General features: G+C 37.8%; 1 protein-coding gene across 1 annotated transcript; it reads left to right on the top strand.

The window, feature by feature from the left end:
• The first annotated feature begins 12,606 nt into the window (after window positions 1–12,606).
• LOC126793229 (ubiquinol oxidase 2, mitochondrial-like) lies at window positions 12,607–15,596 on the top strand. The gene is made up of 4 exons (XM_050519692.1): window positions 12,607–13,103; window positions 14,570–14,698; window positions 14,788–15,276; window positions 15,404–15,596. The coding sequence occupies exons 1-4, from the start codon at window positions 12,693–12,695 to the stop codon at window positions 15,461–15,463; spliced, it is 1,089 nt and encodes a 362-aa protein (XP_050375649.1). The 5' UTR covers window positions 12,607–12,692; the 3' UTR covers window positions 15,464–15,596.
• Window positions 15,597–16,157: the final 561 nt, after the last annotated feature.

The following is a 16,157-nucleotide window of genomic DNA, read 5'->3' as shown; positions in this document are numbered from 1 at the left end:
GTCCTTCTATCTATGTGTGAAAATAAAATTAGATAAGAGTAAAATTAGTAGTTCACAATTTGATGAAGATTTTGGTGCTGGATTTATAGTAATAGAGATACAATTCATAAAAATTTATAAATGAGACATCTTAAAATCCATTAATAATCATGAATTCTACTGTTTAGTTGTATATTTATGTGGAATTTAAAATTTGTGATAGATTAAGAAAATTTGAAATAAATTAAAGAAATGAAATATAAAAAGAGTATTTTTCTAAAAAGATAATTGAACACTAAAAGAATTTGTAAATGACATCTATTTTGTGGGGAATTTAAACAATGAATTTCTTATTTTTATTTTCCACATAAATCTAGAATTTCTAATTTATAATTCTCAAACTAGATATTTGTCATTTAAAATTATAAAATCTCACTTTTGTTTCAGGATGAAATAATTGTGTATTATTGAATGATATGGGGGCCTATATATAGGCATTACAAAACCACAATCCCGTAGGATTCGGAGTCCTAATCTATTACGGAGATGCTAATCTATCTCCTAACAGGAAACCTATTAGGCTAAGACACACACAAGGGTAGAATAGTAATTCTCCCGGAACACTCCCCCTTGTGTCGCATGCCTAGATTGCATGGTGCACACATCGTTGCCTCGGTAAAAACCTTGTCAAGCAAAATAAAAACCTCTTGAGTAAAAACAAAAGCTTGATCGAAGGGAAAAAGAGCACAACGCACCGTCTACATTTGATAGCATCATGTGAGCTAGACTCCCCCTGAAGTCTACGAAACAACTCCCCCTGATTAGTGCCATAATCATAGAGTACAAAAACAACGTATACAACGTTCATTACATGCTTCTCAAACGTAGCCTTGGGCTAATGATTAATCATTAATCTAGTCACACATCCTTAGATCATACATGCTATACTTAGCCAAATTTAGATCTTAGGAAACAAGATTGCATAACAACTCAAAACAAGAGTTTGCAATGAAAATCAGATTCTCGGGTAGAATGACCTTTACTCACTTAAACGGCCATAACTTCTTCGTCAAAATAGGTATCAGCAAACCGTCAAATGTTCTGAAAAGTAGACACCCGTGACTTTCTAGTGACATAAGGTTCACAACCTCATCCGATCGGAGCAGTTCACAATGCTCTGTCGAAGTTGACTGACTTGCACATTTCCGGACAGGACTGCCCTACTTTGCTAAAACGGCCATAACTCACTCAAGATGATAGCTATGAACGAATGGTTGATGTCCTTGGAAAGTAGACACATAGAACTTTCCAACGGTACCAATTTCACCATATTTCATCGAGCGAGCTGTCATGTAGGTCTCGTTGAAGTTGACCTACGAAACTGGACAGATTCTGATTTGTCACATTTAATGTGTCTCTCGCAAAAAGAATGGGGGAATCGACCAATGAAGGACTGATTTTGGTCCAAGACGGAACCGTACGCATCCTCTACGCTACCAGTGTCAACTGCTACACCAAGGAGTACGTTGATGTTGCTGGAGCTGCTGGCGGCATTGGTGTGGATAGGATTTGTGTTGGTTCACTAAGTGTAGAACTAAACCCATGTCAAAGAAGCAATGCAAGTCCAATGACAATGCATAGGCGCATAGTTAATCACGTCATAATAAAAGCAATAGTGTCCCAACAACACTAACATGTATGAATGTATAGCTCATTGAATCTCTTCATCATCTATACTTAGACGGAATAGAGAATCAAGAATTAGCTTCATATGAACACATATGGGTATGAGTTCTTGCAACCGATTGTACTACGTTCTCTCGAACGTCACAATCTGATTACATAAGCTCTCCGTGGTATGGAGGCATTTAAAGTCCCTCGGGCACTCTCATATCTGCGTCAAGATCCCTTTACAGATATTCTATGACCACTATTATATGCTGCAAATCAGTTTTCATGGACACTACTACTGATCAAGTAGCGGAAAGCAATTATGTCCATAACGAGAGAATATAACTCATCGTACTCAATACTAGGATAATGAGACAATCTTTGCGCCATAAGTCCTGCATATATTGCATGACTTCATCTTTCTCATTACACTTACGAACAACGACCAACATAACAAGTCTAGTTCAGCATGTATTGATTCTTTCCACTTCGGTCAAGTTGCTCATCGTTGATGCTTTACAACGGAATAAGAGCATAAGCGAATACATCATCAATCATGGGAGATCAATACATTAAACACACGCGCGCGCTGTATACGATCAATTCGTGAGAGTTCTATTCTTCTCTAACATCAACAAAATGAGTCTGTAGTGTCCCACAGAAACTTAGTTGATACACTTGTTTAGAGGATATCTCTTGATGATGGGCGAAATACTTGTGCCTACGCACTTCGCTTCTTTCTAGATTTGATTCTAGAGAATAATGGTCTCCCCCTCATCTAGGCAGGAGCCAAGACCGAAGCTATGACCCTTAGTAGTCCATCTTTGCGTTTGCCGCCCTTGTTCTGTGGTGCAATGCGACGGGCGCCGACAACACCACAGCGTACGATGGTGCCATCGCCGGCTTCCTTCCCACTGTCAGGGATGGTGCCAACGGTGCTAGGACCAGGTCATATGAAATTCTCTCATATTCTGAGAGTCCCAACCTTACCGGCACATCACAGCATTTATGTGCGATCTCGTCACTTTCGCAATATCGGTAAAGTCATTGAGCATCGAATCTTTGACTTTCTGGAGGTCGATAATGCGTTGCACATTTGCAGACTTTGAGTAGTGCGGGATCTTAATGAGACATAGTGACACACCACGTCAATTCCTGGCGTTAAAACCAGAATGGGAGCATTCCATATCTCCCCCTAACGACGGGAAGTATGTCTCATCAAAGTGACCGTCTGCTAATATCGCAGGATAGAGATCAACGGTTGTAGATTGGAAATAGCGGACAAGTGTTGGTGATTCATAAATCATAACCAACCAGAATACTTAATCGTTTCAAGTAGACCCATTGAGATAACTACAATATAGGCACCATAAATAACTTTAACCAAATAAGCGTTAGTGAAAAGAACGTTGGGACCGTATCCAGTGACCATCTGGTACGCACTAAACTCTTGGCAAGTTGTGGGTCTGAAACGAATAAGTGTCGTTGCATGCAACATCATTACATATCCCCATGCAAAAATCGGCAGGTTAGTACCCATAACCAAGTCCGAGCTCTGCGAGATCGTGCAGTGAATGAACATGAGGAATAATATGTTCAACGACGATCCCAGTAGACATGCAAAACGAAATCATCAAAGTCGTGGGGGTGAACTTTCCAACGGTATCCATTCAAATAGATTTGAGAGGATAAGAAGGGTGGTGAGCCCTTAGGATGATGATCATAGCTAAAAACTTTAGCGAATGCAGCGTTTCTTGTGGAAAGCAAAACGACGTGTGACCAACGCGTCGATGCTCTTAACCTATACCATAAAAATACCGAAAAATGTCCGTATTCGGTTGGATATGGTCCACTAATGTCACCTTAAATACTTCGTAAGAATAGAATGTTCTCGGTTGGAGCCTTAGCAAATAAGGACTTACTTGAAATCTAGCAAAAGAACAAGCTTTGCAAAATGAGCGATGGGCATCAGAGATTGTCATGGAGGCATTAGAAGACACGGGAGGCATCACAAGCTCCTGTGAAGGAGGGGATGCCGCCACCGACGGCCTTAATGCCATGGAGCCGCCGAAATAGGCAGGCTCGGCCTCACCGTGCATGGCATGGATAGGCTCGGCCTCATCGTGTGGAGCATGGGTGAGGTGGTCCTCCAATCGCTTCGTGAACATGAAAAATAGATGATAATGTGAATTTCAAAGAACTCGAATCATCATATCTTGTTCAAAATGACCAAAAAACGATCATGTCAAAACCGAGAAGACAGTAAAACCGAACCCATGATTCAAAGAATCTTGAGTTACATAAAGCTACTGCTGCAGGCAAGCAAAACGATGTCTGCAGGCTAACAAAGCTACTGTCGAAGCTTGAAAAAGATACTGTCAATAAAATCTGACAGATTTATTCCTCTCCATTCTTAACACAAATATCAAGATGAAAATCCATCATTGGCATGTATGGCCTTTAAAACTTAGCAAGGCACGAAGATATAGAACACAATCTCCGCACGAGATCCGTAAAACAACTACCTGCGCCGTAGGACAGTGTGGGTGGTTACGCAATTAGCAAGACACTCGATTTCACGGCGGGACAATCTCAAAATGAAGATTAAGAGAGTCAACGACGCGGTGAACTTCTCTACACAATACGCCGTAGGATATTGTAAGAGAGGGGATTGAAACAAATGGCAATCCCATCGAATGTATCACATGGCAATAGAACTACATTCTTCAACTCAAGACTTGGAAAAACATGGTATTGGAGCAGTTGAATACCAAACAATTTGGGTGGTAAAAGCCATCCAATTGGTGCGGGTGGTCACCAATAATAATAAAATCATTTGAGCTATGAAACGACTTGGAGAAAACCGGAAAATTAACCGGAAAACCATGTCAAATTTACTCAAAACCGGGTGAATTTTGGACTAGGAAAACATGGCAGCAAGAACTGCTGAGATATGCCGGAAAAATGACGAGAAACGACGAAAAAAACGTCAGAAAAACTCGTCGGAAGCCGGCGGTACCGATTGCCGGAAATCCGGTCGGCGGTGGCCGGATCTGGCCGGTATGGAGGCCGTAACTTCAGGTCCGACAGGGAACGCCGTCCAGAACCGGATGGCGGTGCCGGAAACGCCGGCAAATGGCCGGAAGGCGGCGAATACGCCGGTAAAACGTTCCGGAAACGCCGGAACAGTAACCGGAAAAAACGACATCAAAGTCCAAAATCACAATGTAATGCTATTGGGGTCCCATGTAACCCAAAAGCGGCCAATTTAAAAACCACGTGAGTTGTAAACGTTGACCATGCATGCTAAGCCAAGGCAAATAAAATTCTCACGAGTCCAAGAAAGACGAGAAATTTTATAGAATATGCCAATATTTAATACAACACAAACAAGCTTCCAATTCCAATAGACGACTTAAGCTAAAGTCGAGCAATAATCATGGCAATGCCAACGTCATACTTGAAAAATAGTAAGCAGAAGACATAGTCAAAATAGATTGACTAATCAAAAGTCTGTAGCAACAAAATCTTGCATATCGGATTGGGCGGAGCCTTAGCCTGAGGCTCAAAAATGTGCTTACTTGAGAATGGAAGAATGTTACGTTTCCATCTCCAAAATTCCCTCAAGAAATAGATACATGTGCCAAAAATGGCAAGCGTGTCTTGGATGTGGAGTATGCATCAAGGTCAACTCTGATAATACAACGTCATAGACGTTCATTAAATCACTTTAAGTGTGTCCCATAGAATTCTTTATTTTTGGGATCTTTTGTCAACAAATAGTGCTGCATCAGAGTAATGAATCAACTCAAATAAATGAGTACGTAGACCTTGGGATTATCGTTTATAGACATGAGTTTAAGAAAACTCAAACATTCAAATAACAGTCGCGATGGCGACGCATCCATAAGAAACGAGGGTCGTATAGGTTTCGAATAATCGAAATATTCAAGTATGTAACCGGAATTAGAAGGGTTGTGATGTATATGGTCACAAAATAATCGATGCATATCGGCGATTCTCATGATCGCACCCAAAACAGCGGTGCACTCAGGCGACCACATGAAATCGATATCTTCCTTTTTAAATAATAACGTGACTCCCCCAGGACCGTCACACGAAAAACGTCGACCAAGAGGGGAATCATATCCCTCTTTGGTCTCATCGGCGTTATAAGAAAGGCCGGAAAAGAAGACATGAAAAAGGCTAATAGCGCTCGATAATTTATATATATATCTTCAAAAGCAGCAACTTTAAGAAAAACATACTTGTTGGTCTGCCAAATAGACCGCATATAAGTAAATTACTCTGCAAATCGATCGTCATGCATGAAGTTGCTTGTTGAATTCCTTTTTCGATCTTCGTCCGATGACATAAAAATCTTGGGAGGATACGATCGGAATCGTATGTAGATGGCAAAAGTATCGTCCATCTCGGCATGAATGTCATCACCATAGTACGACGAGTAATCACTTTTCCTATGCAAGCACGCGAAACATAGTTAGAAAACGAAAACGTGCAAATAAATGATTTAATAAGCAATAGGAAAAGAAAAAGGAAAAAAGAGAAATAATTTAAAGGCCCAAAAGGGTAGAGAAGACGGGAGTAGCTTCTCTTGAGCGAAGAGTTTGCTTGTGCAGTTCGCGTTCATTGCGTATATATGCGGGAGGAGCAATTTTGAATCCTCTGATGCGGGGTTTTTCGGGGCAAAAAGATGTTTTTGCGGAGCGAATGCGGAGGATACCCTGCGGGGCTGCGTGCAGGGGCAGCAGGGGGGGTCACAGGGGCTGCAGGGCAGAATCTGCGTGCGGGGCTGGCTGCGTGCGGCTGCAATGCGGGGGCAGCAGGGGTGCGTGCGTGCGTGCAGGGCTGCGTTGCGGGGGCTGCAGGGCAGGGCAGCGTGCGGGGCTGCGGGGGTAGCATGCAGGGGCTGCGCGCGGGGCTGCGGGGGCAGCATGCAGGGGCTGCGCGCGGGGCTGCGGGGGCAGCATGCAGGGGCTGCGCGCGGGGCTGCAGGGGGGGCTGCGGGGAGGGGCTGCGCCGACGAGGAACGTCGACGGGAAGATGTCGGAGGCCAGAGACGACGGTGGCCGGCGGTGGATAAGAGAAAAAAAATTTCTAGGGCTCTAAAAGTTCAGGGTTTTAGAGCAACGTGCTGATAACGTGTTTCAGGATGAAATAATTGTGTATTATTGAATGATATGGGGGCCTATATATAGGCATTACAAAACCACAATCCGGTAGGATTCGGGGTCCTAATCTATTACGGAGATGCTAATCTATCTCCTAACAGGAAACCTATTAGGCTAAGACACACACAAGGGTAGAATAGTAATTCTCCCGGAACAACTTTCAATTAAATTCTCTCTTTCTTTCCCTCATTCAAACACACCATTACAGTCATTGAGTTTTTGGAATACCTTAAGATTTAGAATGACTTTTTTAAATCAAAATTGATTTCAAAAGACTTTTTAAAATCTAAATTGAATACCTATAGATTTATAAAATTAAAAAAAATCTAACAAACTCCTAATTGAACACACCCCCTAAGACTCGTCCATTTGCCTTGAGATAATTTTATGAATGTTAAGAACTGATCCAAAACAAAATGGAGATAGTTATAGATAAAAACTGTGAAAATGACTCGTAGCAAGTCTGGTACATATCTTCTAAGAGAATTTTCAGCAGAATCTCTATTATAACTTTTAAGCTAATTTAAAGAGCATGTTTAGCTTTTTACGAAAATTAGTAACTGCACCAGACTCTCTAGTATAACTTTGAATTATCTCATACTATAGAACAAATGAAGACAACACACTCACAAGATGAAGGATTTTAAGGTTCTTGATATAAATAACAAACTCAATCAGAAATATGCTGTCGAGACATGAGATTTTGACGTACTTCGTTTCTCTCCATTTTGAGCGAAGATGAAAAGAACGAGACTAACGAACGAACCACATCTAGCATCTTGATCTTTCTCCTGTCTCTAATCGATTGATCTTTCTCTTCATTCTGACCATCAATCATTCAGCCCCAAATTTGTTGAACGACTGAGCGGCGGAGGAAAACCCTAAAACCCTAAAAAAAGGTAATAACCAATTCATGAAACTCAAGATGAGATATGGGTTGGTTCTTTTCTGATTTTAGATCCAAATGCTATTGAGAAATTTGAGATTAGATTTAGTACTATAATAGTTAAATAAGTTCAAATTTTGGGTCTTTGTGTAATGTATTTTGCTTGTTGATTGAGAAAAGTTCCTAAGAATTTCAACTCTATATATGACGATAGAGAATAGTAATCTTTATGTTTACTTATCTAATTGTGTTGTTGAATAGGGGTACCTGTGGATCCATTTGAGTGGCACACTGTTGAATAGGGGTAACTATATTAGAAAGCTAATGCCTTGATCAAGTCTGAAACACCATGCTTGATATGCTCTTTTCGTTTTAAAGGTGTGAGTTTCCATTGGGAACCCTAATCCAATGTTTCCTTTTCTCTTTATTTTTTCTATTCATTTAAATTACCAGACTGACAAATATATATATATATATATATGGCAAAATTGCCGAAATACACCCCAAATTTGGCTGAAATTGTCAATTTGCACCATGAACTTGCATTTGAGTCAATTTACCTCCTAAACTTGTTAAAAATTGCCGATTTGCACCCCATCCGTTAAATTTAACTGTTTCTATCCAATTTTGCATCACATGTCATACACATGAGGGGTATTGTTGTCATTTTCTATTTATATTTTTCTTAAAAACAAATAAATATTCTTATATAAGTCACTGTAATAAAGATCGATTAGGATTTCCTAATTTTCGTTTTCGTTAACAGTTTCTTAGTTGGTTGATGGATAATTGTGTTTGTTATTTTTTATTCCTCTTTGTATCTTTTTTCCTTTCAATAAATTTTCGTAGGAGGATGTTGGTCCTTTCTACGCTTACAAAAAAAAAAGATTATTTTTTTAATCAAATTATTTATTTACATCTTTTTTCTACATACTTAGCCTTACTTTGAATTATATATTCAACTAGGGGTGGGCATAAAAAAATGGAAATCCCGATCCCGTCCCGAAATTCAAAGGGACGAGACGGGACAGAGGTTTAAAAACGTTCGTTCCGTCCCGATCCCGTCCCGTTTCATAATAGTGGGATTGGACGTGGGACGAATAATTTATATCCCGTTTCGTCCCGTCCCGTCCCACCTTTAATGAAAACTTAAAAATTCTTATATATTTGTATCAAAATGAAACTAATTTATGTTCTTAATAACTCCAAAATTATATTAACTCAAATAATAATGGTAAATTATAATATTTTGAACATAATATGTATTTTTTTAATTAAAATTTCATTATTGAATGTTACTTTGTTAATGAAAAAGTAAAAATATAGGTTTTTATTTAACTTCATAGGAAGGTGGGATTTCTCCCGTCCCGATCATGTCCTGTCCCAACCGGGATTAATCCCGAGTGAGATGCATTCTTAAAAACCCTCGTCTCATCCCGATCCCGTCCCGATTCAAAAGAGTGGGACGGGACTTGGAATGAGCTTCATCCCGTCCCATCCCGTCCCGTGCCCACCCCTATATTCAACCTACCCACTCATTCAAATATAGTGTATTGTGTATATATATATTTTTTATATGTACACATTTATTTTTCATTTTGTATGTGTTTATTTATATTTTTCTAATATCTTTTAACATATCATATCACGTAAAATTTATTAATTTATGTTTCAAAAATAATAATAAAATATAGTAGCAAGTGTTTCTCTTAAGTAATTTTATTAATTTATTTCATTATTAAATATGAATAATTATATAATGACAATACTGCCCCTCAAATGCATGACATGTGACTTAAAATTGGATGGAAAACATTAAATTTAACGGATGAGGTGCAAATCGGCAATTTTGACCAAGTTTAGAAGGTAAATTGACTTAAATGCAAATTTGAGGTGTAAAATGACAATTATGGCTAAATTTAGGATGCAAATTGACATTTTTGCTATATATATATATATATGCTATTATGAGAACTGTCAAGGAAGAACAATTTTGAAAAGGACCAATAGAGTAGAAAGCCGACCAATGGCAGGATCACTAGAAGAGCGAGTTGTAAGTTTTGTGAGAATTGAAGACAATATATAGATAGCTCCCTCCCATATCTTGATATGATCTGTCAGATAACATTTTTGTTCTACTGGATGCTAATAGAGGATAGCCTGCTTTATACTTGATTATGTTAATGGAATTCTTGCCGGCAGTTATATCTTAGTTCTCGACATTATCATGCTTAGCTTGTAATGCAGGGACCTGGGATTTGTATGATCTATATGTGATTTTTTTCTTCTTTTTCCAGTTTTATATTGATTTTGCCTCTTTTGGCATTTTCATTACTTTTTTAGGAGACAAATGGTAAGGCAAATAAAAACTCTCAGTTTCTTTAAGTTTCTCTAATCTTTTTTTGCCCCCTATTTCTTGATATGGGTACATTTATGTTTTGTCAATCATGTGAAGATGATTATTTCAGGGATATGATAGATTCTCGTGCCGGCATTGCCGGGACCTGCTTTAACTTTCTTATAAACATCACATATGTATCTCGTACAATTTTTTTTCTCCTGAAACAGGATTTGCTTCTTTTACCTAGCCTCGAAATGTTTTGCGGAGAGCAATCTATCACTCAGTTCATGTTTGTCTCATTTTACGCATGGGGAGAACCATGGCCTTACAGTGGAAGATAATTATTGTGGACTAGGAGGATGTATATGTAGGCATTGTATTGGCACTCTGTGTAGTCTTGTATATTTTTTTGGAGCTGTAATTCTTGCTACGCTAGTTACCTTTTGAAATTTGGCTTCCAGCTGACCCATGCTGGTGTAGTATATTTGAATGGATGTACAATTTTACAGCTAAAATTGTTAATGAAATATGGAAATGTAGACATAAGTATTTTTGCGGCCCTGTTGTATCGAACTTATCTCATAAATCCAAACAAATTTTTCTGATAAAATACATAAGAATCCAAATAAATCTGTTGACGTTTGTATGGAGTTCAAACAATCCACAGAATCCATGAGTCTGTGGGTTATAAAAGGTCAGTGAAATTTGAATACATCCCCCTTATCTTGTGGGGGCAACAAGACAAATGCAAGCCAGCAAGCAGTCAAGCAGCAGATAAGGTCGCATGATTTGGAGCATGGGAACCGAAGGGCCTTGTAGTCAGAATTAATAACCATCAAAAGCTGTAAACTACTAGTCAGATAATGACCTAAATGACGCACAAGTACCCTCGCAATCGTCAATGTACGTAATAATGATGCATGTGTACCTATAAAACTCGCTATGACATGAGATAATTATTACAATATTGGGCAATAGCAACATTATGACATCATGTGTTGTCATTAGAGATGTTGCAATTCAAAAAAAAAATGTCACATATCTAAAAAGAAAACTGGCATTGTATACTATCGTATAGGGTATAAACCACATTTGTTGAGATATGTAACATTTTTTTGAGATTGTAACACCAAACATATAAACCGGAATTCCCAATATGTATTGTACTGGTATATCTACTAAACTTACGCCACCGGATACAATACGTGGTTGAGAAATAACTCAAATATGTACATATCTACACTCGTCAAAATAATATGTTGACTAAGAAAGTATTAGCTGAACGTACGGGACGCTATTGTCTTGAATGTTTAGATTGAAAATGACAATTTGATACTAATTTGGGCCCTTTGTTGCCCATTATAATGATACAATTCAAAATGTGATCATACACACTAAGAGGATCTAACCCTATTTGACCAAATAGTACAAAAATTATGGTTTTGTATATTTTTGAAATAATTTTACCCTTATTTACTTAAACACATAGAGAGAATTCATGAGAGAACACACGTTACCAGAACCTTGTTGGACTCCGAGCTCCGATCACCTGTCGAACTCCAGCGACTGTCATCAGATTCCAGCATTATTCGTCGGACGCCGGCGGCCAATCGCCAAATACCAATCATTAACTGTTGGACTCTGAGCTCCGATCACCCGTCGAACTCCAGCGACTGTCATCGGATTCCAGCATTGTTCGTCGGACGCCGGCGGCCGATCGCCAAATACCAATCATTAACTGTTGGACTCTGGGGAACGATCGCGGGACTCCGACCACCGTACACACTCATCAGACTAAATTATTGACATCCAAGAGAGTGGTTTCAATAAATCATATTGTGTGGGTATTTTAGACTTTTCATGATGAGTCATTGAACTCGGCTATTATAATTGGTTTGGTCAAGTTTTGAGCAAAAATTGGACATTTGGTCAAAACGGATTCTTCTTCTTTTTTTGGGTCAAATTAGATTGAATGTATCGGAAACTCGCCAAAAAAATTTGCAGGTAGAAGAACAAAGACAACGGGTTCCTCAAAGTCAAAGAAAGCCGGCCAGAGCCAAAGTTTAAACAAAGGCGGGCTCAAAGTACCTTCGTCCAGCAATATGGTAAGGACAAAAGGAGGAAAAGAGTGAAAGATATGTCTGATTATTAACTAGTTGGCCAATTTGTACCTTTAACTATTGCATCACGTAGCCAATTTGGCTAAGTGTTTGTCTCGAATATACCAAGAAATTCTGAATCTTAGTACTACTTTTTTAGTACTACTTCGTGCTCTTATCTAGAACATCTAGAACCTTCGTAGAGCTCTCTGGCCTCCGCCATATTGTGATCGTTTGATCGATATAAGAAAGGACGGCGATTTAGGCTACAAGCAGCCTAAACGATAGACATCAAGTACGTGTCTCAATTATCATACAAGTCACCATCATCACCCGATCCTTGCCAACTAGGAATCAACATAGTCGGTTCAATATATAAACCCTAGAGAGCCGATTCTGAAGTCCACACAAAAAGCCTTAAACCCTGAAAACCAAACTTCTAAACAAACAAGAAAAGCGATCTCCCCTTTTTTCTCTGTCATTGTTTTTGAGACCATCGATCTATCAGGTATATATTGGTCAAGATGATGGCGGTGACTCGCACGCAAGCGTACAGGCACATGGCGATGTCGGCAGCGCACGTAGCAAGTGCGCGTCTCTTCTCCTCGGGCACAGCTGCTACCACTAATGTGTTGGTGGCAAAATATTTGTCCTCTGTAATTATTCCTTCAAGGGATGCGGCCGCGGGCGTAATTTGGAATTACGGCAGCATCATCTACCCCGGTCAGAGGGTCCGCAATGCTACCACTCTGGCCCTCGGCCATCCGGAGAAGCAGGAGGAGGAGGCTGATCGTAGCAACTCCACTGTCTCGGTTGCCGGACACAGTGGTAGTAAGAAGGATGATGAAGAGAAGATGATTACCAGCTACTGGGGTGTAGGACCAAACAAGATTACCAAGGAAGACGGTACTGAATGGCAATGGAATTGCTTCAGAGTACGTTAGTTTGTTACTAATATATGTCGATTTTGACCGATTGGTATATGAGCGGGCGCCACAATTTAATCATATGTGTCGTGCACGATTAAAATAATTATAAAATATTATTTTTAAATAAAAATATAATTATTCTTGTTAATTTAATGACTCTAAATTATTATAAAAATTATATTTTTATGATTTTTTTATCATTTCTTTTTTTCATCACGATAATGCTTTTAAAATATTATTTAAAAAATAATATTTATGAAAATATGCTTGAAATATATATATATATATATATATATATATCTTTGTGTGTGCAAAAATATTTTCAAAATAAAATTTATTAATAAAATTCGTATATGTAAATAAAATAAAAAAGGGAAGTCATGAATTAGGAGGATAAACAAATTCAAAGGTAATTGACCAATTCAATTAGATGAAAACTTTTTAGTAAGATTCTTTTGTTTTGATAATTAATTATCCTTTAATTATTGCTGAAATCATTTTTAATAAATAAAAGATAAAAAATTAAAAGGAGCTTCTATTCATACCTTCAAAACGGTATTTGGACATTCTCATTTAGTAGAACTCATTTTTACTTTTATAAATACTTAAAATGCTATTTAGACCTCCATATTTTTCTAAAAATGCCTATAATCAATATATCATTATTAGATACCAAATAAATCTACTATTCATTAATACTAATATCTTTCCAATTCTAATTTTATTCAATTATATAAAAAACTCGAAAATTCTTAATAATTACATAATCCAATAAATCTATCTTCTCAAATTAATTTTCTCTTTCACTCCTAAATTCATAATTAATAATATTGTTCTATTTTTTTCATTCATTGATTTGAAACTCACCAAATAATAAAAGCAACTCAAAAAATTCTAACATCTATTAAACAATGTTTTCTCCCAGATCCTAACCAAAGTTTATCAAAAATTATATGTAACTTTTCAATTGATACATGAAGATTAATAATAATGTTTATTGTATTTTTTAACAATAAAAAAATAAAATTAATTAAATCATGTTATTCAATTTCTTATTCCAAATTGGGGTTTTGCTAAAATAAATAAAGGATTGACAAAAAAGGAAAAAAGTTATTTATATTCTCTAGTTTAAAATAGGCAGGTTGGAATTCTTTTGTTTTTTTTTCCTTTTTTCATTCTTATATGTCTTTTTGATAATTTCACATGCATTAGAAAAGTGAAAATAAAGTTGGAAAGAAAGAGGTTTAAGTGCTATTTTGGGAGATATAAATAAAAACTCCTAAAATTAAATTATTTACAAGGATATGATTGTCATTTTATTTAAAAATGAAATTTTGCGATAATAATTAGACATGGCATGCCACATATATGCTTATGACGTCAGATTTAATATTGTTGCACCAAAACATTTTCCTTATTATATCTTCTTTGAAATTAGTTCGTAACTAACCTCTAATATTATGAATTCTAAGCCACGGGAGACTTACAAAGCAGACACCTCCATAGATCTCCACAAGCATCACTTGCCAACAACTTTGATGGATAAAATGGCCTACTGGACTATCAAGTCTCTCCGATGGCCTACCGACCTGTTCTTCCAGGTATTATCAACATTCAAATCTGATTGTCGATTTGTAAATTTTAGGTCCATACGTAGTTATGTTTAATATGCTAAGCACTTGTTCCGCAGAGGCGATATGGGTGCAGGGCAATGATGCTGGAGACAGTGGCAGCAGTGCCTGGGATGGTAGGAGGGATGCTGCTGCACTGCAAATCGCTCAGGCGATTCGAGCACAGCGGCGGTTGGATCAAAGCTCTTCTAGAAGAAGCCGAGAACGAGCGTATGCATCTCATGACCTTCATGGAAGTTTCCAAACCCAGGTGGTACGAGCGTGCACTCGTCCTTGCAGTCCAAGGTGTTTTCTTCAATGCATACTTCCTGGGATATATGATTTCACCCAAGTTTGCTCATAGAATGGTTGGGTACCTTGAGGAAGAAGCAATTCACTCGTATACTGAGTTCCTCAAGGAATTGGACAAAGGAAACATCGAGAATGTTCCAGCTCCAGCAATTGCTATTGATTATTGGCAGCTACCACCCAACTCCAACTTGAGAGATGTTGTTACGGTTGTTAGGGCAGACGAGGCTCACCACCGAGATGTCAATCACTTTGCTTCGGTAAGACTGAAGATACCATCACTCTAGCAATACGATGTCGTTCTTCAAGGTTTTGGGCAACTGCTTTTCCTAAGGTTCTATATATTTTTATTTGGATACTAATTGATACAATTGAATTACTTAGCAGGACATACATTATAATGGACGTGAACTTAAGGAATCTCCAGCTCCAATTGGTTACCACTGAACTCCTATGAGCTCCAATTCAAAGGCTATGCAGGACATACATTAGCTCCAATTGAATTATCATGCTAAGCATACATTATATCGTTTTCTTGATTTGCCCGAGGTGATGATATCCATGGTTGAACTGTTAAAGACATGCATATAACTTGAATAAAAAGTTGTTTATGTTGTAAGAGAATTACTCTTCGTAGTATCTTAGTGTATTTTGTTTTAATTAGTATAAAATAATTTAGATAAGCAATGATATATATATATATATATATATATATATTCTAATTCTACAGTATGTTGATGTAATGCTTATATAAAAGCTCCCTTATCAATGAATAAAAATTATGTTTCTCTCTATTCTTATGCATTTTACATTCTCCTAGAATACGTTATCAGTACGCAATTTTAACCATGTGGCTTGATAGCCAATAACCCTAATTTCTAAAAAAAAAATCCTTCTACAAAAAAAGAAATTGTTGAAGAAAACCAAAAAAAATTGCAAAAGAAGACAAAAAACCAAAACAACAGAAATCCTTTTCTGCCTCTGGGTACCCAAAATTTCACTATGGGCACCAATATCCTCCTATGTGTAGAGATCAACCCATCTCTGATAGCACATCTCAAGCCGCCCTTCAAATACCCTATCTGTTGCCCAGACTAGTTGATATGAGCATTTTGTGCGACGTTCTTAACATATTTTTACC

The sequence above is a fragment of the Argentina anserina genome, chromosome 5 (genome assembly GCF_933775445.1).
Source record: "Argentina anserina chromosome 5, drPotAnse1.1, whole genome shotgun sequence".
NCBI lineage: Eukaryota > Viridiplantae > Streptophyta > Magnoliopsida > Rosales > Rosaceae > Argentina > Argentina anserina.
Note: the sequence above shows the minus strand (reverse complement) of the source record. Positions and strands in the feature narration are given on the sequence as shown.